Source organism: Nipponia nippon, unplaced genomic scaffold (genome assembly GCF_047370975.1).
Source record: "Nipponia nippon isolate SJK-2023a ecotype South Korea unplaced genomic scaffold, ASM4737097v1 scaffold_1, whole genome shotgun sequence".
Lineage (NCBI taxonomy): Eukaryota > Metazoa > Chordata > Aves > Pelecaniformes > Threskiornithidae > Nipponia > Nipponia nippon.
The window spans coordinates 152,209,152-152,236,507 of NW_028262290.1; the positions used below are offsets into that span (position 1 = coordinate 152,209,152).

General features: G+C 37.3%; 1 protein-coding gene across 15 annotated transcripts in view; it reads right to left on the reverse strand.

The window, feature by feature from the left end:
* Positions 1-27,356, reverse strand: part of PARD3 (par-3 family cell polarity regulator) — a 467,913-nt gene that overhangs the window by 200,283 nt on the left and 240,274 nt on the right. For all 15 annotated transcript variants that reach the window (XM_087778504.1, XM_087778469.1, XM_087778511.1 and 12 more), the window contains 5 exons: positions 26,003-26,094; positions 22,870-22,953; positions 13,041-13,166; positions 11,277-11,659; positions 1,757-1,896 (listed from right to left, as the gene is read on the reverse strand). In XM_087778504.1, the coding sequence (XP_087634630.1) occupies positions 1,757-1,896; positions 11,277-11,659; positions 13,041-13,166; positions 22,870-22,953; positions 26,003-26,094 (825 nt within the window). The remainder of the gene's footprint in view (positions 1-1,756; positions 1,897-11,276; positions 11,660-13,040; positions 13,167-22,869; positions 22,954-26,002; positions 26,095-27,356) is intronic.

A 27,356-nucleotide genomic window follows, 5' to 3' on the forward strand; every position in this document is an offset into this window, starting at 1 on the left:
TCTTCCAAATATATCTTTGTCCTTGTTTCGGCTGGGATAGAGTAAATTTTCTTCCTAGTAGCTGGTATAGTGCTGTGTTTTGGATTTAGTATGACAATAATGTTGTGAACTGATGTTTTAGTTGTTGCTAAACAGTGTTTATACTAGTCAAGGACTTGTCAGCTTCCCCTGCTCTGCCGGGTGCACAAGAAGCTGGGAGGGGGCACAGCCAGGACAGGTGACCCAAACTGGCCAAAGGGCGATTCCATACCATGTGATGTCATGCTCACTATATAAACTGGGGGAGCTGGCTGGGGGGCAGGGATTGCTGCTCAGGGACAGGCTGGGCATCGGTCAGCGGGTGGTGAGCAACTGCATTGTGCATCACTTGTATTGTATATTCTATTATTATTATTATTATTATTATTATTGTTATTGTTATTGTTATTCTCTCTTCCTCTGCTGTCTTATTAAACTCTCTTTATCTCAACCCACAGGTTTTACTTTTTTTTCCCCGATTCTCTGCCCCATCCCACCAGGGGGTGGGGGAAGGGTGAGCGAGCAGCTGTGTGCTGCTTAGTTGCCAACTGGTGTTAAACCACGACAATCTTGCACAATAAATAGTGTCAAAAGTAGAAAATAATCCCCTCCCGACCCCCAAATAACTTTGCAGCAGTTACTCTTTATTTTGCCTTTGTTAAGCAGTCCAACCCCTTGGCCTCCGCATACCACTTACCAGTACAGACAGCTATGGAATACATATAGATAAATTTCCCACTCTATGAGCTAACTTGAGTAAGGTAGAAGCCAGAGAAAGACAGGGTATTCTCAGGGTTGCCCGTTCAGAAACATTTTGGAAATGTAAGGCAGATCAGCTAACAGTGGTAAGCAAGAGAGCATGGTGCTCAGAAGAAGTCAGCAAACCATCTTCTTCCTTTCCCCCGTAAGAGACCACAGCTCACGCAGTTGAGATGCCATAACTGTCGTCTTAAATGCTTCTCAGTCCCCTTCTACCCAAGTCATCTGGGTTACCTTGAATTACAGTAATTACAGAGGGCTATCCTCCAGCAACAATTCGAGCTGACTTTGCCAATTTTGCTGTAAAATGAAGTTAGGGCACTGAGAGGCAGTGACAGTCTCAGCTGTACCTCCAGTGTCATTTGGCTTAGGGACAGTAATGAAGAGCTGCGGGTGGTAACATCTTGTATCACTCCAGCTGGATTTGCAGGAAGATTTCTGCTGTGCACCTATCTAAGAGCAATTTAATTCCCTTGAGGACATCCTCCCTTCAGGAGGGAAGTGGCCTTGATTCTCTGTAGCACTGCCCTCCTCTTATATTGTGCCTTTAAGTTAATTCACTAAACCTTTTCAAGGTTTTGTCTTCCATACTTGGCAACACCTCCAATAATTTCTGGTCTGTCACTCCATGCTGATTTAGTGCCTCTTATTAGGTAACAATTACTTTGCTTCAACTTATTCCTAAACAGCAATGCAAGACTATGGCACTACATTCACATGAGGACACGTAAACTCATGGTTTCACAGTATGTCTGGGTCCAGCTCTTAAAACAATTATGTACTGAAAATGCACAGCTCTTGATCTGTTACCTAAAAAAGACAAAGCAAAAAAAAAAAAAAAAAAAAAAAAAAAAAGGAAAAAGGCGGGGGGGGGAGGGAAACATCTTCCTATAACATAAACTACTAAGAGGTTTCAGAAGTGAACTAGTGCATGGGCTCATGCCAAAACACAGACAAACAACATGTAACACTTCATCACCTCAATTAATCGGTCTCCAGCTTTTAGTCTCCCATCTTGAATAGCTGCACCTCTCGGAAGGATGTTTTTCACATAAATTGGAGCAGAGCCACCAATTGGGACATCTCTTGATGTAATGCTAAATCCCAAGCCTTCTGTACCTGCATAAAGAATGTAGAATATTAGTTGTTAAAATGCACATTTTATATTATGTATTATTTTTACTCAGCAGAATATATGTACACGTCACTGATACAACCCATGAAAATACATATATAAGATGTAAGAAATACTGCATGGCAAAAAAAGAAAAAAAAATGCATATCTAGGAAGGCTCTAGCTGAAGCACTGAGTCTTGGCACAGGTGGCTCAGCAGGCCCTCCTCGCAACTTGCTGTTCTGATGATTTCCAAGTCATTGCCATATTTCCAACTTTCTATTTCAGATGAGCTGAGTGACAAGGAATCAGAACAAAGCATATCTGATACCCTATCACTGCCTTCCCCCTTGTCAATCTGGATCTCGTCAATGATCCTTTCTTTCTCTTTTGCGACTCTTTCAGCAGTGTCAGTCAGCCGACGCTGCTGGCCACGGGGTTTTGTCAGCTCACTTATGGACACCGGCAGCTGACAGACAGAACCAGAGCTCAGTGGCCTCATTTCTTCTGCTCCGAGGGACCTTGGGCTGTTTTCTGTCAACAGCTCCTCTGCCCCGGGGCTTCACCCTGGCTCTCGCTGGGTTCCACCCCACCTTCTGCCGCGCAGGCAGGGAGCAGAGCCAGGCTGCCACTTCTGAGGTCCTGCTGTCCGTCCAGGTGACTGACTACACTTGGCTAAGACTGACTGAAGCAAAACAGAGATGTTTAAGATGACCTGGAGAAATCCAGAGAGGGGGTCCAGTCAATATGGCAAATGAGGCTTGCTCGTATTTCAGAGAAATTATGCGCACAACTGGTTACTGAAGTGTACCTTAGGACCCCAGCAGCTCAGGATTCACAAGCAGAGAGGACAAACAGAAGCCTTTCCTGCTATGCAAAAAGCTCATTTGTGATCCTCTCTTTGATGCAAGCTGTCCAGTGCTATCAACAACCTTTGAAACTCTGCACTGAAACACCCCCCACACACACTGCGCATCAAGTCTATTCAGGACACTTAACCCAGCATGGACTGCAGACGGCCGTTCAGCGGAGCGCGTCCCTGACAGTGTCAGCATCTACAACTTCCATTTGAAACATCTCAGAAGTTGTCAAGATATGTCTACAGTTCAAGTTCACTAGCGAGGCATACGCATGCCCAACCTACATTTAATCTGACCTACTAAGACAGCCTGCAGTTAGGACTCAGCAATGTCAGGTATGGTCCCTAAAGGCTGCACAACACGCCCCTTTGCATAAAATCACGGGAACAGAAGCCGAACTTTTATGCAACAGTCCTCAGCTTTGCGCCCTGGGAAGCTGAACCCAACCTGTGTGAAAGACCCACAACTATATAACCATTTGAGGTTAAAGCCTGAATTAATTTCTCTCTTACTGTTCCCCGCGTTCATTTGCTAAATCTGCTTTTTTACTGAGCAGGTTAACAGTCACACACGTGAAAAGGAAGCAGGAGTCCAATAGAGTCAACATTAGTTTACATGCAGATTTCTGAAATATGCACAATTACATTTGATTAAAATTTAGTACAATGTATTTTATTATCAAGATGGTAATCATGTTAAGAAGTAAGCTGACACAGGTGACAGGTGACAGGGCTGGGAGGGATATAACCTTTTAAAGTCTTCATCTTGAAAGTATGCAAGTCCTCATGTATCCACAGCAAGTGCATGCAGCTCGAACTGTTCAGGAAATTTGGATCAATTCCTCTAGGCTGACTATCATGAGACAACCTCCCTGCTTTATGTCTGCAGCATTCAAGCGAGCTGAAAAACTGACATTTGAATTTGAAAGTCTTCATCCACTTTCAGGCTGATATAAAATTTATCAGTGCTATTACACAGAGATGAAAAAAATATTAGATCTCATAACATCCATATTTTACTTTGGGGAACCTCACAATTTTAATGACGCTTCAAATGTTCATAGAGCTCTAACTCCTTGCAACATATGAAGATGATCTGTATAGGTGCAAGGCTTTTATAAGGCACATCTCAGCTTTTTATGGAATTTATCTTTTTCTTATTTTAAGGATCTGTGTTGAATACTGCTCTTTGAGTGCAGGTTTTGTCTGCTAAAATTTCTAAAGCAATATCAGAACATGACTGCATGCCCAGGACAATATTTCATTATTAATAAGCTTAATCCCCATAGCGTGATTACGGCATCATTACAGATGTCTGGTTCACACTCTCCACTTTAAACCCCCGTGGAAAAAACAGAAGTTGAAATGTTCACATTACAAATGCACACAGGATATAAATTTGGACTGTGGCATTTTCTGCTGTCAACTCTCCAGAAAGCCTTTACCAAAGCCAACAGAAAGCCACAAATCCACACTGAGCCCAGATATTAGCAGAAGAAAATTCTAATTATTGTTTCTGTGGAAAGAGGGGGCCTCAACTGGGCTACACTTTGCTCTGCTGCTCTGTACAGCTTTGCATGAGGCAGCTTTCGGGTGTCATTTTCCTCTTACTTTTTCACTGCTTCATTTTACTCTTTGTGCACCAGAGCTGCCCTTAGCTGTATAACACAGCTTCTTAAACTCCTATGCTTACTGTCTATAAATTAGAAGTTCATAAAATTTGGAAATAAATGGATACATTCGACCAAGGCCAAAAATAAATATGACTTCTGTGACTGGATTGATTTTAAGCTTTTTTTTTTTCTTTTTATACACATAACTGATTCAGTTATCTCTACCCCACGCATTTCAGTTGTCCTGTTGATAGAAATGACGTAACGTCTTAATACCTCCCTGCTGCTAAAATGTTTTCAGTTCTCAGGGTGTAAAACTGCATTATAATAATGAGGGAACTGTGCAAACATACTGCAGGCGCCTCTGATACCTCTGATTTATACTAATAATATGGGAGAAAATGGACACACATAGAGGCAGAACCAGAACAAGAATAGAAAATAGAAGGAATTTCCATGTTTTTGAAAACACGGGAGTCATCCTGCTCAAAGCTAGGAGCTTTACTTTGCAAGGTCTAGATTATTTGAGCTATGTACAACTTAATCTTTTACAGATTTTAAAAAGAAAGAGGGTAGAAAACATCTTCCTCCCTCTATAGCTGTCATCTCTGACAACGATCAAATTACACCAAGTGATAATAACATTTAAAAATTACCCACTAATTTGTGTAATTTAAATTCTTAGGCTTCTTTGATAAATCAGCAGCGCTCTCGACAAGTTAGAGCTCCCCTTTTCTCTTGAATGTGATGCTGAACACGCCTTCTAAGGTCGCATTACCCTCGAGAGCTCAGCCAGCTCTGAGCTGAAGACAAAGTAGGTGACTAAAAAGAGCAGTTACAATAGTAAAAAAACTATGTTGTACAAACAGAAGAGGGGCAGATTTGATGCTTCAGTTGCTGTTTTGGAGGAAATTGGTTCTAGTAGCATTAAGACGGGGGCAAAAGACTTTGAAGGAAGTTAATTAAATACATATTCAAAATGAACATCATCATCATCTTATTTAGAATCAGCCTGATCATAAACTGATGGGATGCTAAAAATACTATTAAATCTTACTAGAGGTGGCTAGGTTTTCCGTCATCTCCCAGTGAAGAAGTGTTTAATTTCTCACTAATGCTGGGATTATCTTCTTGACTGTGGAAAGCGTGTGTCTGGCATAACATTTCTGTCTTTCTAAGGTTCCTCTGCATGAAAAATTGTGTGCTCCTCATCCAGCATCAACTGCAGGTCTAAATTCTCAGCAGCAAAATGTGCTGCTGAGTAGAAACACTGCCAGAACACGAGACAAAAAGTAAGCATCACCTCTGCACTGCTTCCAGTACTTTTATGTCCCTCAAAAGGACATTAGTTCAGAGACCCAATAAAGGACATCTGAAGGACCTACACTGTCAACTTCTTATGATACTTCTCTTACAGTTATCTTCCCTTTCAGGACTGCAAGCAGAGCTAGAAGTAAATCATGCTCTTTTTTCTCCTCTAATTTAAGAAAATGCAGATGAGTTCTCAGGTACTTCAGTACAGATCTCCCTAAATTAAAAAAAAAAAAAAAAAACAACAAATTCCCTTCTAAAACAATGGAAAATGTTTGATAACCAGACAATTGGGCACCACATTTGTTAGTACTTATGCAAGAGAGGCAGAGAACATTTCAGAACAACCTAAATATGGAAAATCCATGTGGGTGAACAGTCCTCAGATGGAATAAAGGATTGTTAAGGAAAAGCACAGATTCTTCATGGAAGACAAAGAACACACGCTCCCTTTCCTAAAACAATAAGGGAGGTTGGTTACACATATAAACAGTTTGTGACACTAATTCACAAAAATTACAAAATAAAGCATCCCCACTTAATGCAAGTATGAGATTATAAAATGATTCAGAATAAGGAGTGAGATAACAGTACAATAAAACTAAGCAGAAGGGCCAAACGCCTGACAATAATCAGAGCAGACACTCTCCTTCCAAGCATTTCAAGTTCCTGCTTTTTCACAGTAGACTCTTTCTTGAGATCCATGTACGGATGGATGATTGCTGAAATAATTATCCTACTGTTTTATGCTAGAAAGCAGTTTTTATTAAGGACTGGACTCATGCAAGAGCTGAACAGCAAATATGCTTTCCTTATTGTCAGGGGCTCCACTAAAGTAACCAAGACCATTTTATATACTTCCCGAAAAGTTCTTTTACTGCTTCTAGTTTAAGCCCCGTATTTTCAGAATTTGTGTATGTGTAGTCAGGGTAATTGTACGTGCACATGACTGCGTAGAAAGCTGACTGCTCAGCTGTCGGTAAAAATTTTGCAGCCACGTGCACAATCAAGACAAATTAATTGTGTGCCCATTTTTGTACAGTCGAGTGATTTGGAACAACTTTTTTTCTCCAAGCAAAGCTCAGACCTCTCAAGAAAATCTTTGATCAACCTAATAGAAACATTCTTTCCTTTTTGCTACAGCCTGCTAATAAATAGTGATCAGAAGTGTTTTTAAAAAATGGAAAGATGAAACTTGATGCAGTTTATGTTTCTTCGGTGGCTAATAATGCCCAAAATGATTTGCTCCACTTTTGAATCTCATTTCTCAAGGTCACTTCAGTAATTTAGGAATCTACATGCTTCGTTTCAAAAGTGACGAACACCCATACTGCATCTGAACAGGAATCCTAAAATCAGTCTAAGAGAACATATCACTTCAAAAGAAATTTTAAATAAAAATTTAAAATGTCAGTTCAAAGTCTGGCTCAAGAAACTGTCTGGGAAAACAGAAGAGTATGATGAAAAATGTATGTAAATCTGTACACTTCAGATACATGATGCAGGATATCTTACAGACAAGTTCAGGGTCCTGTCTTGTACGGTCTGTTATATAAACCCAAGTAAAACAAGTAATCGTCCATATACATGCTTTACTCCATAGTAAATATGATGCCATTTTAAATGGGCATACTCCTAAACTATCCGTGGCATCTTATTTGCATCTCTAATGACTTCTTGCAGGAAGGAACTTGGATGTGGCAGGGTTGAGCGTCACCGCCCCGTAACACTGAGTGCCCAGTCACCTGGTGGGACTTGCAGTGTTTAAGCTCGGCTCTGTATGTAAGACAGAGCCTTATTAACCACAGAAAGGCCAACAAGCCAAACAGGAATCCAACAAGAAACTCTGAAGAGCAAAGAGTCTCATAATCCTCCTCACATCTACAATTTAACCATTTTTCTCTGTTGCATTGCACAAAGGTGCCTCCTTCCTCTCGGGACTCACCATCTCCGAGGACACGGCTGCTATGCCCTTTCTGTGATAGACCTGGTGATTTCTACAGCTTTCCTGCTGCAAGGTATCCTGCAGTTGTGTCACTCATTTCTTTCTCTTGAACCTGTACTATTTTGCAAGAGAGAAATATTCTCTGGGACAAAAAGGAAGAGATGATCGCAACTCCCATGGCCAGTAGTTAAGTCGCTCTCTGGAAGCAGGGAGATGTGGACTGAAGTCCTGATGCACTGAATACTTCAGACAAAAAATAGCAAAATATTTGGTGGAACTAGGACCAACTTAAAAAAGAAGAGCTCAGTTTTGACGTTTTACCTCAAGAATTATATATTTAATTTAGCTAGACAAATATGTAGTTTTAGATAGAAATGATCCAATGGAATGAGTATTATACTTAAGGGCAATCAAATAAAATGAAGCTAATTTAAAGACTGAGTACTTCAGGCTTGTCTTAGTACAGTGATGTCAATACCAATATATATGAATATATGAATACAATGTCCAATTGAAAAGCAGTCTTTTGAATGCTTTAGTCAGTATCAGGCTAAATGCTGCGAGTTGCTCAGTGCTCAATGACTAAGCCTTAGAATCATTTCTTATAATTGGTTATTTATTATTTATAAGTGCTGGGGTAAATTTCTCTCAATTGCATTGGCTTGAACCCTTGCAGCCAAAGAAAAAACACTCTGGAATTGTCCTGGTATATAGGAGGTCAAAATTTATCCTAACACTCTGGGTGTTATACCAGTGGTCTTATTTTCTCTATATATTAGCTGTAAAGAACTATTTTTATTTATTTATACTTACTGTGTATCAGCTTACACCAAAATATATATAAACACAGGCTCACTGTCATCTCTTGTACTATCTTAATTTGTGTGAGCTATTAAGCTAGACTATTATACAGCCTTAATGGCATTAGAATATCAGCAATAACCCCTACATCTATATGCTAAAAGTTCAGGCCCTGACCTTTAAGGAAAGATAAACAGATATCCATTTTCATTTAGAAAAGCCAACAAACATTCTGCATTGACTGAAACATATGACTGACCTTCTCTTCTGACTTTATTAAACAGCTAAATCCTATGAAAGTTCAGGTTATTTTAAAATGCCAAAACAGCCATAAATATTAAGAAATCATAATTACAGAAGCACGTACTGTAGGGTTATCTTACCATGTCATTTTATATAACAAAGCTCATGCAATATATAGAAACACAGCTGTAATAAAGAAGGACTGTCTGTATTGAAAAAGAGTCGATTCTCATATACTACATCATTAACCAGAATGCACAGGTTAAATCGAAAGTGAATTTAAAGATGAAGCCTTACACGCTTGTATGCCTTAATGCACCCCACAAGGAGTTTTTAATCTAATGATGGTAATTGGTGAAACAACTGCTGTCTGTTAGCTACAAAGAAAGCACATTTGTTAAATATCTATAAAGCCTGTATTATTACCACATCCTTCATTAGAAATAATCAAAGACAATCAACATCCCTATTGCACTCATATTTATAACAAACTACTTGGGGGCATCCTTAAGTGTTTTGCTTAATTTGTTGCTCCACACGTATGTTCTCAGAGTGATCAAATGGAAGGCAGAATGGGAGGACATGCCTCTTTCCACAGTGGATATTAACAAATGAAAGACAGCAACGATAAAAAGGTATCCCTCCTTACACGTTTTTTTAAATATCATCATGCATGAAATACAGTACACTCAATAGTTTCTCTCTGTCTGTCTATAATCTGAGCTAGGTGCCATTTCTGCATAAGTAGTATTCTCATATAAGCAAACTGTTAGAAACAAATATCCCCTCTAAACTTTTGAAAGATATTCTAGATATGGATTTCAAAGCTTATACTAGTGTAAGAGACACCAAACTTCTCTGGTGTGAACTACATGTTAAAGTATCCTACAGATCACTTTCCATCAACAGGTAGCAAGCACCTTCTTCCAAAACCATCTAATATATTGGTGCCAGCAAGGATAAATTACATTATAGAAGTGGGGAGAGTATTTATGAAACAGTATCCAGTGCAAGAGGACCAAAATGTAACTTCACATCACAGCCAAAGAATCCATAATACATCAAAATTATATTCTCCTATCTTACAAGCAGCTATAACGCCACATTTGTTTCATGCAAAAATCGTATTTCCATATTCCGTATTCATTTGTTGGTGTTTTTAAATTATATGAAATATATATCTCCACTCCTGGCTAAGAACTCTTTCATGTATTGCCCAAGTGATATTTCTACAAGCTTCTGGAGACACAAAAAAATAGGTAAAAATCACTGTAGTGACTGAGAGCGTATTTGTACGCACAGTGACTCCTTACTCAGCCAGTAACAGTAAGTTTTTCCAAACAGGCTGACCCGAGCTGATGGCCTAAAGAATTTATTGAAGAAGCATCAACAACAGAAGCAAACTGTCAACTCAACCTTGTGTCATCCAAGTTTGCAGAGCTTAAAATTCAGCAACCAGAAAGAAGCAATCTGGTGGTTCATGTGAAGTTCATACAAAGGAAAGCACAATGATAATGTGACAAGTAACCTGGTACTTGTGAAACTGTAAAATCTCTACCATTCAATGCATTGTCTTTGATATGTTTCGATAAAAAGATTAATTAATAAAAATTATTAACACTAAGCACATACAACATCCTAAGGGGAACGTACTTTGAGTTCATGGAGAATACTGTCACATGGGTAAACTTTTTGCTGTGTAATATAAGCCCTACTCTTGCTCCTAGAGATGAAATTATATCTAACCTTAAACATGCTCATTTTAATACCATAAAGTTTACAGCATGTATAATCCTTTAAAAAAATCATTTCCCAAGAGCTAAGCAATACTTGCATCTACATGTCATTTTATTATACTTCAAACTATCTTAAAAGCATCTAGATGGTAACTACAGAAAAATAGCAAATTTTCTCACTAAGGACATTTAACACATCATAAAAATTCCACAGATGTACCAGTACATCTACACGTGCACATATAATACAGATGTTGAGATAAGCACGCACCGCTTTCTCCTCTGCCTTTAAATAGTCTCTCGCCCCCATTCAAACTACATTAGCGTAAGGCCTAAGATAGGAAATATCACATTACATCTCAACTGTTTAAACAAAGACTTCCACATCCCTGTGGAATAAAAAAAGCTTTAGCTGGAAATTAGAAAGTCCAATTTACCAACTGGATTCAACACACACTTAAAATCCAACGGCAAAACCACAGTTATTCAATTTGAAAAGTCACGATATCTGTAAAGTACAGAACATGGGCCATTTTGATTTATTTACTTTTATTAATGAAATAGTTCACCACTCCCCGGGTCTTGGCCAACAGAATTTGTAGCACTTACTGCACTTTTTTATTAGTTGAGAGACAGAAAACAATGTTAAAGCACTCTTCAAAATGGCCTTTTGCAAACACGCTGCACAATGTGAATGCACGGCTGGACTCCTGGGCGTGCTGTCAGGGACAACTCAGCCACTTGGCTTCAAAAATCTATCCATCACTTCCCCTGTGCTTTTGCAAGCTGGCCTGCCCTATCCAATGGCACTGGACACACGTACATAACGCTACGCACACATACCTCATGGTATATAAGGAGCACGCTGCTGCCTTACCTTTTCTCAGCTGTATACTGAGCCTCTTCCCTATCTTTTTGGTGTTATACCCACTGTTTGCAGTGGAGGTGAGAACTTTCTGAGGTGATGGTACCAGGCCCGAGGGTGGTTTCCCTGATGAATTCACACTATGAGGTAGCTGCGAGTAGGAGTCTGTCTGATCAGACGGGTTACCCGCTCGTGACATTCTTTGTAACGTGTGAAGTCCAGAATTGTTAATACTTTTCCCGTCAGCATACTGGGAATCGGGGCTGAACCGGCTGGAGTAGTACGTGTTCTTCTCGCTTTGGGACAACTGTTCATACTGCTCTTTATTTGCTGCGGGGACCACGTGAAACCAAATGAACGGCGTACGCATTGCTTGGCGAAACATATGCTGTGCTCTAAGTATCAAAATGAACAGAAAATTAGCAAATTAGGACTGGCAGACTACAAGACATTATAAGCATAATTACTGATGTTAATTAAGCAACACGAGCTGACAGACACATTGCACTCAAGCATAAACCATAAAACTTGAATCTGTTCACTAGTCTACTTGGTCGGTTTTTTGCTAAGGTTTACTGCCTTAGGGTAACACAGTGGTTAAATAGGCTTAACAACTAATGTACCAAAAACTGGACTCGGAAAAGCAAAAATCTTAACCACAATCTTCAAATGCACACAATTCTATGGCAGGACTGCAGTGTCCTTTTGTTTTGAACCTTGATAATTGCTTCTTCAGATACAGTAATCACAGTGACAATAGAATTATTAGAATGAAAATCACACTTTATACAAAGACTATGTATTTCCATAATTTGCTGAGAGTCTATGCAGTCTTGCAAAAGTCTAGTTTACACTTTACTTTTTGTAAGTTAGTGGTCTTTCAGAATACATTAAGAAGTAAGAAAAAAATGCTTAATCCTGCACAGCCAGCCATTGGGCTGTAGGTCACGATCCAAAGTACACAAAGTCAACAAGACTCTTCACAGACTTAACAAATTGTGATTCAGAACCACAGAATAAGCAGAGACAAGCTGCTTTCAACCATATGGTACAGGGTCAGGTTCCAATCCAGGTTACAGTCAAAGAAATAAAAAACACATTTCAAATGTATATTAAGTATAGGGCAACCAGAAAAAATTATATTCCTTTGGCCCTCAACATATTAGGGTTTTCAGAACAATATTATCATTATTGACATCACGCATTTTCTGCATACCTCTTTTCTGCTTTCTCTTTCAATTGTCTGTGTGGGAACTACAACCTGATTTCACTTTTAGAAGTCTTTCTGATTCACTGTTTTGGGATTCTACCAATTCCAGGCTTTGACTGAGCAAATAATTATGATCTCTCAAACCTCTCCAGGAAGTTTCTGCATATAGGACCTTTAGTTCTCACACATACAAAACCATAAATATTTTTAAAATGTTAAAAATAAAGCATCCATGCTGTCCACATCTGTTGAATGTGACGCATTGCACGTATAAGAGCAAAAAATCACATGGGAATTTCACAACAGTTTACCAACGCAAGAAGAAAAAAATCCGTAATATACAAAAACAATCAAATAAGAAGTGTATATACTCTAATGACAATAATTATCCTGAATTTTATGTCGTTTGGCTAATTAAAAAACACGAACGTCCCTTAGTTTATCTATTCTTTATTAGAAAGGCAAGCTTAGACAATTTTTTCTTAAATACTTTTTTCATCAAATTACTGCGAGGTGCAACATTAAAGATTAAATAATGCAATGTAACATGTGGTAAGTATACTTACTGTTCAAATCTCCTATTCCGAAGGTCTCCATCGTTAATCCTGACAATACAATCATTCTCACGAAAAAGGTTTTCTTGTTCAGCTTTTCCACCTTTCTCCAATCGCTTTACCAGCAGCCCCAGGGTTCTGGAACGTTAAGATTACAAATGATTACTGTTCTAACAATTTGCAGGATAGAAAATCCTACTGATTTAATATTTTATCATAATCACTACAGAAACTAAATTTTAAACCTTCTTTACCTTGAAGTAGGATATCATCGTTTCAAATAATTTAGAAACATTACCTGAATTATTATCCCTTATCCATGAAACAAAGACCCTAGGCGAATCAAGCACGTCATTTAAAAGTAAGAACAAACAGGCAGTGTGATGATAGCACGTCCATTCTTGCAAAAGGCCTAGATTTCTGAGCAGTAAAAGCTCCAAGAAGCACCACACATCTGACAGCCAGCATCTTTTGTGCTAGTTAACTGAAGTTGAATAGGTTCAATTTAAAATTTGAATTTCAATTAGCAGAGAATACCACAGCCATTGCTGCTACTTCTGTGCAAGTGAGACGTGGGGTCATCTCACGTAATAAGCAGCCTACAATGAAGGGATGGACAGAAGATTCAGGAACTTCATGCAAACCAAATGCCTTTATTTTTAAGCCTTAACTTTTTTGACTAAACAGCAAAGAGGAAATTAAAAACTTAAATGCCATTTTAGTTCAGCATATTATCTTAAATTAATTGCTTCAGTAATGACTGAAGACAATTACCATTTGATAACCTCTGTGCAATGAGTTGGTCACCTCTGTCTAGTGCTTACCCACAGTGTCATCTTAAGGACATTCTTAGAGAGAAAAGGTAAACAAATAGTCAACCTGAAATTATGAAATGGATCCTGAAGCGTGGATTTCTGAGGTACTGGTAGGATAGTGTGAAAAGTCAATGATGTTTCTATACCTGAACTCTAGGTTTGAAGAAGGATTCAATCTTCAGGATTATTCTTACATCGACACTGCATTTGATGTTTTTAAAGAAGATCAGCTTTATTTTGAAATCCCACAGGACGTATCAGTGGGTCAAATTCACATCATCCAACTCAACAGCATTACTTTTTCAGAAGTCCTTTCAAGGCACGGCGTGGAAAATACTTGGTTGCGTGGCAGGAATTGCAAGACCACATACGCCTTTTAGCACAAGACTTTCAGTGATCATAGCACTTCAGTTCACACATACCTCAAAGTAAATGAGCAGTCAATGACGCTTAAAAGGACTCCTCATGCGCTCAAAAGTTATATATGCACTTGAGCACTTCATCACGTGGGTCAGAAAAGTAAAATTAACTTTAACTTATTTCTTCCACTTTAAATTCTTCATTTACCGATTTATCATAAGCATATGCAAATAAGACATTTATTTTACAGAACAGTCATACGTTCTCTCCTACAAGGCAGATGAAGGAGTAAGAGAAACAATCCTAGTAGTATTTCCATTTTGGAACCACCTAGGGAGATTAAGATATGATGTTGAAAGTATCTATACATGTAAACAGACTGTGAGGAGAAAAACAACATAAAGCATTTTGACAACACAAATCATCAAATGAAGTTTGAGTCAGACATTAACATTTACGTGATACTACTCTGTTTCCAACTGATAGGGAGTATTTTGCAAACACCTAACGTACTGCACCTTTGACCTGTCTGGGGTTCCCATCTGAGGTGAACCTTCTCCACCCTCATTTGGTTCCTGATCGACCACTTGGGTGCAGTCACTGATGCTAACTGTGACTGGGCTTGACTTTAGCTCAGCTGCTGCAATTAGCAATCTGTCTCTTTGCAATAGCACTGGTGAGCACAAGGACCAGAAACATTCCATAAAGCTAAAGTATCATTTCTCTAGAATACATGCATTTCAGAAAAAAAGAAATCTTGAAAAACACAACCAATACTAGTGTGTATCTAGCCTATCCTTCCCCATCCCAAGTTGATATTCTTTGGGTTTGGTAAGTTCTACCTTTTGTAGATTCCTTTAAACAACGCAGCATCTCCCAATAAAAAGGAAAATAATAAAAAGCAAAAGCAATTTTCTCAAATTTCCAAAAGCAAAAACAATTCTTCCTTTTTTTTTTTTTTTTTTTTCTTCCTGATCACCAAGGTACTGAAACACCTTGTCTTATCTAGATATTCTGGGCGGTTTTCTGTTTGCCTTTCCCACAATCCTCTACTAATTTGCATGACAAAAAATTCTAAAAGTCCACAACAGTCACGTACTAACTTAATGACCACGTTGTGCTCCATTTATTGTTCTAAAATTTGCCGATAATTATGAAGGTTTGTTGTCACAGGAAGTAAAACAAAACAAATTTTAAAAATATTAAATCCCTTTTTACTTCTGTTCACTAAAATAAGCTTTGAGCACAGTCTCAAATTTTTAAAACTGATAAATAATTACAAAAAATAAAATTTTATAGAATGTTTGTTAGTTGCAGAAAGCACTAAAATAACAGTTGTGAATGTTAATGATAAAAAGGAAAAAGACTTCTATGCCTTCACTACATTATTTTTATCAGAAAGATAGTTTTGGTACATATAAAACTGATGGTTAGAAAACAAGTTTGCGGCTTTTTCACTTGTGAGTTGTTGAATTTCTCTGGGAAGACAATGTTTTTGAGCCCCAAAGTGAAGTTACTGAAGAGGATATCTCTAAATTGGGAAGAGATAAGCAAGCAAATATAAAATTGGGAATACTACATTTAAGAGAAAACCACCAAAATATTTGAGGGGGAAAGGAAAGAATTGTGCCTGCTGTTCCTTTTCTTTCACTTCATGCCCAACAGCACTTTGATGCAGGTGTGTTCCTCTGTAATGCCCAAAGACAATTCAGAATTTGGATGCGCATGCAATGCTTGCACGAGAGCATACACAGTAACTGCAACAGGTGTTTTGTTTATATGGTTAAATATAAAAAATATCAAAATATCAATATGCTAAATATCAATATATATTCTACACAAAGTACTACACTCCAAGTTAATACTATGATAATACACTGTGCAAAATAATATGATTATTTCATCCCAATGTCTCCATGTACTTATGATTACAAAGTAATTGGTCTATCAATGGTTTCTGCATAGCGTTTTTCTTGAAATGCTGCTTTCTACTGTTTCGCATCCTGAAGTTGTATTAAATTATTAATGCAAGATGCACCTTTATGCATGGTTTGTAATTTCTTAAATTTACTTCACCTAAGCTCTCAAATCTAGTAAAAATATTACTAATCCTAACCAACAGTAAAATAATGTAACACGTAAATAAACTACCAGTCAAAATTGCAAATAATCTCATTAAACAAAGGCTACAAGTTCTACTAATGCAAGATTGCTCATCTCAGTCACAGCATATGGTGCTCACGAGGATTTTGCTTTTTAACAAATGTTAGAGCTAGGTTAACCAAGGCATATAAAGCTAACATCACTGAGAACAGATTCAAGGCTGGATGAACAGCCCAAGGCAAATCTGAAACCGGGATCCTCACAGCGCCTTTTAATTTAATTTTTTTATATAAACACATGGGGCAAAAGATCCCTTTAGACACAGTTCCAGAAAGAATTTCCTGAATGCAGTTCTGCATAGCAGAGTAAAACGCTCCTAGAACTTGCAGAAAATGTATGTTCCTGAAAATTTTAGTCACAAAAGCCTATAAATTTCCTACGGTATTTCTTCAGCATATTTGGGTTAGATGTAAGAATATGACTCTAAAAAAAGGCATTATGGGAATTCATGTTTGTTGTTGCAGTAACCAGAGATAAACAGAGTAGACCTGATATTGCAAATATGCAATAACCTAAAAACTAATTGGATTTTTTCTTCCCTGCTGTATGCCACCACCATTAATCCTGATAAGTGGAGATGTAGCTCTACTACAGTTTCAGTATTACGTTTCCTACATTAGGGAAACATAAATTTTGAAAGCCTGTAAACTAATCTGGTATAAAATACAAAAGTCAGTGTATATATATTTGTTTAAACAAACCATGTAGCATACAAATATATGGGTGCATTTGAGTTTGCTTAATCTTGTCCAGTTAAAGTAAGTCATCACATTTTATAACATAAAGTCTTCCATTAGAAACGTTTTAAAATATAACTTCTTCAAGAATGAGATTAAATATTGTGTGAACCTCTGCAAAACACTCTGCAAGTCTACACCCTGTCGAAACAATAATTATAAATGGAAATTTGGTACCTGCACTGTTTTAGACTAACGTTAGCTGACAGGGGGACAGAAGGGGAACGGTATCAAAGCACAAAGCTCAATCTTTGTATTTGTTTTAAATACCTAATTGGGAATGTAAACAGCTTAGATTATATTAGCATTTGCACCACTGTATTTCCACAAGGTTCATTACTCTAATTATACAATTAAAATAAACTCAGCTACATGTGTTAACATTTCAGTTCTCAGTATAAATTACAACCAATGATAAAACTAGAAATAAGCAGTGAATGTTTTATTGACAACTAAATTGCCTGAGTTAGTCTGGGTAGGTCTTTGAAATCGTGAACTCCCCACATGCCATCCAGCTGTATGGAAATGACGATAATTTGTCTTAATAAAAACTGACAGAGTAGATACTGTGAGAGTAATAAAGATATTACATTTAGCATCTAGAATATGATTCGGCCATCACCACCCATTGTACGTACACACTGAAGTTATTTACCTAGTACCTGCAAGCTAACTGTAATATAATCAAATCAGACAGAACAGAAAATAACCAATTTAGATGTTTATGTAAAGTCACTAACATGAAAAGGCAAAAACTAGGTTAAGGGGCAAAATTAAGGATTGATTGAAAAGCCGATGTGTAGCGGTTTCACGCAATGGAAGACCTCTGAGAAGTTCTACAGGAACATAAACACGGTATAAATTTCCTGAGATTTGGAGGCCAGAGTAGGCAAATCAGCTTGTTTGTTCAAGTTAAATTATCATGGCTGATCAGTGCTAAATTGGACATAAACTCCGCTGCACAACATTGACGTCATGACGCTACTGTGGAGGCATTAAAATAACTTTATCAGCTTTCACGCCTGAAGTCCGGAACCAATTTCCAATCTTTGATAACTACTCCTCAGCTTTTCAGCTTGAATAATACTTCAAATTAAGTTTATATAACTTTTTAAAGGCTGAGATCAGACAAGGAAAGCCTTGAATTCAGCTAAAAGAGTGAGGAAATGGTACATTCACACCACAGGGAATCTCTTCCCAATGCATATGTTTTTGAAAACCATGGCTACCTTTGAGACTTAAAAGACTGGAAATGCAGGAGGGGAATAAATGGAGATGCAGATAACACATACCTCCTAGATGATCAAACAGAATACAATCGTTAGAGAGGCACCTTGAAGGCAGTACTAAGGACTCTGAGTATAGACAATGGCCATTAGATATTATTTTAGTCTTCTTTGTGTCTTGAGTAAAAGACGAAAACTCTTACAGTGAAATACGAAGTGATTTATAAACTCTAGAAAATGAGGGACACTTCCACTGAAAGCAAAAAAAAATAAAAGAACTACAGATCAGAAAAAAGTATAAACAATTTTCTAGTATGGGGATTGTGTATACATCAATGCCTACCTACATTTGAGGTTTTTCATTTTTTTAATAAAATCTTAAATTTGTCATTTGAACTGACAAAAAGCAATAAAATTCAGTGTCTTATTTTTCCCATTCTTCTGAGACTTCCTTAATATTTTTAAGACATTTAGGATATATAACATAAAAATACAGATTAAATATTTTCAGCTGCCAGGTTTTAGCTGTACAGTTTCTCATGGATTTTGTGGCATGCATCAATAGGAAGAACAGCTGGGAGAGCCCTACATACTGCTCTGCATCAAACTAACGTGTCTGATACTTATTAATGGATGTATTTTATGGGGTTTTCAGATGAATATCCAAATCCTTTTCTGTTCTGTTAGACTAAGTAGACTTCATAGTAGTCTTGGGACTATGGGATTATAACTTCCATATCATTATTCACAGAGACTTCTGGTGTTATTTCATATGTTCTTTGCGTCAGTTGAATCTCCTTCCAAAGACAGACATGGCAGGATTCCGGAAAAGCAGCTAGGGTACAGAGCTTGCGAAGATTTCAAAGACTCTTAAAAGTAGAAGAGGCCATATAACAGTAAATTATGCTGTAATTACTATTAAGCTTGCAGAGAACTCGATGCAACCCCACTTATGCATCAACATAGCATTCCCCATCAGCCAGGATTGCTCAAATGCTATTCTTAAGGGACTGAGTGCTTGCTCTCCTCTCTGCAGCACCTAGTAAGAAGGAAGGATTGGTGCTAAAGGCAATTTTGCACAGCCTTAGAATTTTCTTTCCGTTTATGCTGTCCTCTCATTCATTTCCTCTTTGCTCTACTCTTATCTAAACACTTTCCTGTTCACTTTCTATTCTGTCTTTCTTTCTGCTTTCATTTTCATGCGTCCTATTCTGCTTAGCACTGCATTTACGCCATAGCAAAAATGTGCAAGCAGGTTTTGCAAACAAAACTTTTATCTTGAAAAGCTTCACAACCATAAGGTGATGAATATGTATACCCCTCCTCCCTTTTGATAAGGTGAACAAACTGTTATCCAAAGCATATGATCAAAAAGGCCAATAAAGGACTGATAAACTTCTAGAGGTAAAACCAGAAGGATAATAAGGAAACGCATCCATAGAAGAAAGTTTGACCACGTCTGTACAAATAGTACTTTTCCCAGAGAATTACGGAGATTATTTTTTTTTTTCCATTTAAAAATGTCTCAGTTTTACTAGGAACAGAAATAATTAGTAGCATCTATATAGAAAGGGCAGAGATCTTTACAGATTTTGTTCAAGATCAAAAGCCAATATTGAAGACAGATTTTTACTCCAAACCTAAACCCTCAAAAGGCCGTGAAAAAAGTCAAATATTTCCTTAATATAAATGAAGGACATGGTTATGGCATATAATTTTTAGAGGTTTCGGGTGTTTGCTGGGGCGGGGGGGGGATTTTTTTGGTGGGAGAAGGCCCCTGGTTACTGCATAGGGGAAAAAAGGGAGATAGGTTTTTATACTTTTTCACTTTTTAAAATTATTGATTTAATAACCGTTGCTTATTGAGTAACATTTTCAAAAGCAAAAGAAAGGAACTGGAAGAAAAATAATCAAAAACACAGCATAACTGGAACTGAACACCAAGCAAATATGAAACGATGGTGGGCCAATGGACTAAGCTATATGATACATCAGATCTTTTCTTTTTGGACATCCCTCAAAGTCTTTACTGAGTCCTGTGTTTGGTTTTGTATATTTAGGTTTCTACTGAGCAGATCCCCTGCTCAAGTAAGTTCACTGTAGCACGGAGCATTATGCTTTGCAGCCAGAGGAGGAACAAAGAGCAGCCATGTGCTAGAGCGAGAAACAAGCAGGCAGAAGAGGATCCCTGCCAAGCATCTGCTCTTGGTATGAATCTAGCAAAAGGACAACCAAGTGTATCTTATCTGCTCGAAAGACCTGGAGGACCAGGACAAAAAAACCAAAGAACAAAAAAACAAAAAACAAACCAAACAAAAAAGAAACCAAAAACCGTCACCAAGTGCTCCAAAACTGAAGGTGGGTGCACTCTTTTCCCTGCCCACACTGCAAGCTCCAGGCAGCTGAAGAAAATGTCTTTCTCTTACTGAAAGCATGTAGAGGTGTAGGCCCAGCTGACAGTAAAGCAGTAGTACAATACAGATGCTTATAATCAATACCAAGCAATGAACTCTACTTTTCTTCTACTACAAAGTAGAGAGCATGGCAGAAATGTTTTGGAAATACCCGACGTCCTCTCCAACTCTGCTCCTCCACATTTTCAAGACATAGAGCCAAGTATCTCCCCTCTCCAGCAGATTATTTTGGGGGGGGGGTGTCAAAAAAACTCAGACAGAAATTGCACGTACCATCCATTTTTCAATGAGGGGAGTTCTAGTATTATGAAGAAAGAGTAGATAAATTTTAATATAAAAATTATTTCCCTTGTAACAGAATTTGATTTTCAAGTATGTCTTGATTCTAAACATCTATATTTAAAATTGTCTTTCCTGTAATAAAACTTTATCATATAATCCCAAACTCAGGACAAAAAAAGAGTTAAAAGTCCTTCGTAGCTCTTGACATAGCTAGTATCCTTAAAAAATGTGAGATATTTTATTTCTATGTTTATGGCTTTTTCATTTTACATGCTATCATTATGTATAAACTGTTTAAGCTTCACCTCAGACTTGACAACCACATTAACAGCCTGGAAGTGAATTTTGAGTTAAAATTCTTATTCAAAATGTCAAAATATACATTTCTAACATCAGTTTTATTAAGCAAGTACTTAGTAGGCAGCCAACATTCTTAAACCAGTCTTTTTCTTGGCCTTCACACTGTCTAAATCGCAGATAACTGTGTGAACGTTTCAACCATTTCCAACTTCGAGGGATTTTCTTATGAGCTTATGTTTGAAGTACCATTCATTCAAGCCCTTTCCATGCCCACACTGAATTTACTAAATTTCAGATCATCAATAGAAGAATTTACCACATTATGGCAGTTAGTTCTTAACACTTGTAGTCCTCAGAAAAAATAGCCTTAAATTCAAAAAAATGACATTTTCTCATAACACATGTCAGTAGAGCAATGAAAGCATTAGGTTTAAAGTAACAACTGCAAATAAAGTTCATATGCTGTGTTTAAAATCTTGTGAAGGTATTTGGTATAGAAGGAAAAATACATTTATCATCTCTGAAAATAGTTTGATATTAATTTTTGAAATATATAGAGCAAGTTAGTTTTGCTCTTAATTACTAAACTGAAATTGCTGCGCGGTCGGGATGTGTGAGAACATAATACCCCTTCATGTGTAATCAAAGATTACTTTTTAAAAAATGTATTTGTTCCCCTTTTCCTTAAAGATGGAAAATACGGTGTACACTTAGAACATGCATCATCAAAATAAAATTTACTTATATACCTGAAGAATTATCATTTTTTCAACATACTTAAAAGCTTCAATTCCACCACTAATTACTATAAAAGTAAATCTGTTGTTCTGAGACTATGTTAATGACCCTAAATGCCAAAACTCTACTTCAGCAAAGTAAGCATTAGACATGATGCATTCTGTTTACTAATAAAATCCCCCAAGTGATATCTTGAATGTAAATTATGTTCTTTCCTTTTTTTTTTTGGTAATCATTCCAACTTCAGGAGTTCCAGTTTGTCATATAACTAAAAACCAGGTTCACCTTCCCCAAAACCAGAATGTTTCAACTGGTTTTGCTACTTAATTTTAACCCCTACAGATGGGGCAACACTAAATAGCGGAAGTGCGATGCTTGTTTTCTCTTCCACTCTTATCAAATGCAGGCGTAGGATGCCTCCAGTTTAGACTCCTGCTGTTATTTGGGAACTTGTGGCTCTAAACAGTCAGCAAGGAAATGTTGCATAAATATCCACCTGAATTAAAGCAGCAGATTATAATTTTTGCGAAACCACCTGATAATTCAATTTCCCATGAGATCACAACAGAACCGCTATTAAAACCTCACAGCTCTAACTCATTTTAAGCAGTTCCTTTCCGTTATAGAGTCCATTCCAAGTACAGAGTCAGTAAACTTGCATTTCTTCCTTTCTTAATCAGTGAGACTGCCTGTTGAAGAACATACAGTATTCTACAGAAGGCAAAGGCACACAATACAAAAATTAACACAACTAAGATAAAACACAGCTAGTTATGATTCCATTAAAATCCTACACAATACGTTACCTTCCGCCTCGGGCACTGAAAGGCACTACATGGATTCCCAAAGGCCCACCGTCGTTGGAGACTTCTACGAGCTTTACCATATCACTGTGAGACAATGACGAATGAGGGAATATGAACATGTACCGTGAAGGAACCAAAAAACCCCACACAAACATACACAGAAAACCAAAATCATTCCAGAAATCAAGTCATGGTGATGAAAGCATTGTTGAATGCTACGTACCTGAAGATTAATCTGATGGCATGAAAGGAGATCAATCATCAAAAACAATTCAATTAATAAAACAAACAAAAACCAAAGAATTTTTGTGTAAACTTAGTTCGCTATATAAAAATAGGTATCATCATTGCATGCATATTGGTTTTATTTCTTCCTTATTCTAAAGTTAAATTTCAAGTAGACTGTTTTGACCGCCAAGCAGAAATACTTTAAATACCACACACAATTTTCCCTCAAAAGCCTAAAAGCTGATCATAGCAGTAGCATGCTTTATTTTTTATCTTAGGGAGAGCCCACTCTGCGCCTTAACATTAGCTGTTACATAACTACACAGTAATCAAATGAGAATTATTAAATTTTTAGTTGATTAAATTCTTCTAGTTTTAAAACACATGAATTTGTTTTATTGTAATTCCGTATCTTTTACTGGAAGCTTGCTGTATCTGTATGTCCTTACTAGGCAAAGTTCCCAAAAGAAGATTTAACTATAACATTCAAAACCAACCAGATGTCTTCCTGAAGCAACCATGCATCTAGTTTTCAACTATACTTTTTGCTGTGAAGAGGGGAAAAGTGAAAGAGGAAAGCGCAGATTCAGGAAGAGACATGCAAAAATTCTAGAAATAGATACGGACCAAATCTACTGATGCATTTCAAACATACCCACATCTGGAAAGGTGGAATATAGCCCATAAACCACAAAGAGTTATAAATACCCAAATGAGAAAATAATACACGAAGGCCAAACTTGTCAGTAAATCTGGAAGTGAGAGATCTGAACAAAAGCCACGATCTAAATTTATGACTTATGCGTCTCTCTAGTATTGCATACTTTTTCCATATTTCCTGGCACTACATATATATACACAGATCTTTGAGAAGCTTGTATCTCCTAAGCGTACAAATCAAATTTAACCTAGAAGTGGAGCAAAGCGCAAGACCAACGCCCTATGATAGCAGTAAAAGATCTTCTACTTCCTTCAAAAAGCTCTTGATCATATGGTGGCCCATCACGAAAGCTTGCAGAGCTTAATCTGGATTCAGAGAATAACCAGACCACATATTGTTAGGAAGTCAACAAAAATCCTGCGTTACAGTTTGGTTTATATTTCTTCTACATTGCATATTTTAATATATTTTTAAGGTAGCCTTTACATTTGTTGTATGCCTCGATTCATGTCTGACTTTTTTTAACTCATTTTTTAAACACCACAAAGGGAAGATCTCTATCCCTGTTGCCACTGTTTAGCTCAAGAAAGTATTGCAACAACAGGAGAGCTGAGAGACATCAGCCAAAAACGTGTTATTCTTCAAGCCTGGACCAATGTTTTAAGACTGACAGCATTACAGCATTTGGTAATGTTTGCTGTCCCGGTTTCTGTATAGGCTAACTTCATTTCATTCTCACTGTACTTTAAGGCTATGTTTTCATTAACTAGTGTGCAAAGCAGCTCATGGCAATCAAGCAACGCCCTTCACCTCCAAAAGGTACTCTAAAAGGCACCGTTTGCTCTTTGTGTGCCTATGGCCCCCTATGATCAACTTTTTTCTGACTTTCCTATTAGCATAAAATAAAATTGAGGGTTGAGGAAGAGAACGAGTGAAAATCAGCGTGATTCACCTGGCACTTCCTAAGTGGAAACACAGCTTTAAATTAAAAAAAAAAAAGTCAGTTTTCATATCCAGCCTATACTGTTTAACTTGTTCTACTGCTTGAGTCAGTAACCTTCCTTTTTTCCAAAATACAGGCTTAAGGTCTAGGCACTCATTTTCTTATACTTTTTCTTCAAAAAAATCCATCCCGAATTCAAATGTTAAACTCTATAAAATGGAAAACAAAAGGAAATGATCCCTTCCTAAGAGAGATTGTTTCAATTTTGCTTCCTGATTTTCTCAGAAGTTTGGGCCAACTACTTCAAACAAACATACAAAGAAGTACGATATGAAAACAGAAAAGAATGAAGTCGCATATGACAAAAAGTCATTAAGTTACTTAAAAGCAACACCAAGAAGCATTACATTTGACAGGAGTTCTGCAAACTCCACCTAGCAAACAGGATTTGGAATTTACAATGTAACAGATTTTGTAAATGGAACGGAGTAAAACTCAGCATGTATTGCCTAATAGATGTCATCATGATCTTTGTCTAACATTTAGACTCTCTGCACCTAATTCATAATTTACTTCAGAAATAATAGGAGCAGAAGATTTATTTTTATTTCAAATTTAAGCTTAATCAATTTAAAAGGTTTAATTTAAGGGTAGAAGGGATATTTTCGCATTAATTCCATAGTGAGGTATGGATCAGCTCTTTGCAATGAAATGCAAAAGGTCAAGCTTGCTGTATCTTGTGATGAAATAAAATATCCTTTACGGATTTTTTTAAAATTAGGTTACGGATTTTTTTAAAATTAGGAGGAGCTTCCCAGCCCTAAATAACATCAGTTTTGATCCATTCACAAAGTATGAAGTTTTTGACCCTACAACTTATGTGACCTTCACGCACATCTGCCCAGTAGACTGTGAACTGGTGACAGGAATTAAGACTTTCCCCCTTGAAATTCTTGCCTGTTGATCTATTTGTGCTAGCACTGACCCTATTCCTTCTGTCAAGTTTTCAGAGTTCCATCAAATAAGCATCTTCTCTGAGGCAGAAAATCTACTGTAGCATCAGCACTTACAAATGTCAAGTTTCCAATGTTCATCTTTAACACAGGCTTTTTAAACTATTTAACATCTGCTTTAAAAAGGTCCATGAAGCAAATTGTTTAAAACCAAAACGACACATGACCTAAAAAAGACTGCTCCACTTCCTTAAAAGCAGTATCACTCATATTATTCTGAGTTTTTTTCTAGTCTATGTTCAGTCTCAAGACTCATCGTTAAAACAATGTGTTCTGCCAGTAACTTACTCCAGGGAAAAATTGGTAGCATTCTCCAAACCAGTGTCTGCATGTCCAACAGGCTCAACTCTGCTGTTGTCCTCCTCTGTTCGATCTTCATCCTGGGTATTAAAAAAAAAAAAAAAAAGAGGAAAAAAAAATCATTTAAACCTAGGTTTAATAGGTTAACTAATTTTAATAATGCCATTTTACCATTTTCAGATTATTGGGGTTACCACATGTGCAGTGGAAATGTGTGCTTCACCAACTATATAAATCTTTTCTGTTGCTGTCTGAAACCGTTGTAAATTGGTTTTTGTCACTTTATGCATTTTTGTAATGATATTTATAGTTTAGTCAGCTTTATATCATAATTTTACTACTGTTACAAAAGCAATGCTACAGAAGCTATGACAGCCAGCATTTTTTTTAAAGGTAGACAAGGAAAAGCAGAAAATCAGCTGATGGTCAGCAGTGTTTGGGCAAACTCCTTCTGAGCTCTCTCCGGGCAGGTTACTGGGGACTCGAATGAACACACGAGGCAGCTCACTGAGGCTCATTTGCAAAGAGTTAAAAACAGTATAAGAAAATGCAGCTTGTGTAATTCCATAAAGTACCAAGACCTCTTTAAACATTTTATCACAGGCCTTCATTAATAGCATGCCAGAAAAGGCTGACATCAAAGAGTTACGTGAGGCTCTAATGCTTACCAATTGATTTTATTTTTAATTTGACTTTCCAGAAAGTACATACATTATTCACCAAATGTATAATTTTAATGTCAAAGTTGTGAATGCTGTACTTTCAAATTTACATCAAGGTAGTTCAAGGACTACCAGTAAGAAGATCTAAAGCCATTCTTATACCTGTGTTACTCATTAGAAGCTTGTGCTTTTAATTACCCGTGTAACCAAACAGAAAATGTTATAAAGTGTAAACAGCAAGTTTCAAATGCGGACTTAAGAGTCTAAAGCCAGAGCCATCAGGTCAGTAAAATAATAAGTGATAGGTTATGAGTTTAGCACACAGAGTCAGACAACATATTAAATTATTGAAGAGATATTAAAGGCAGGCAGAGGCAGTTGGTAATGTCCAATTGACATTTCCACTGAGAATCTGCAAAAGCAGGAGGCTGGATGCATCAAGCTTCCATGGGCGGTAGATATGCCTTGTGCATCCTGGATAGCAGCACGCTGCGTGAAGCCAAGCTACTTGAAGATTGATGATCCTGTATTTTGAGAGGCTTTAATATGCACTTCTTCGTCATCTATCTCTGTTAAGCACTAGGCAAGTAATACATTTCAAAGGTTAACCAGCATCTTGAACCTGCCTAGAACTGCATTATGAATGTAAACAAGAACTCAAAATAAAGTATTTTCCATAC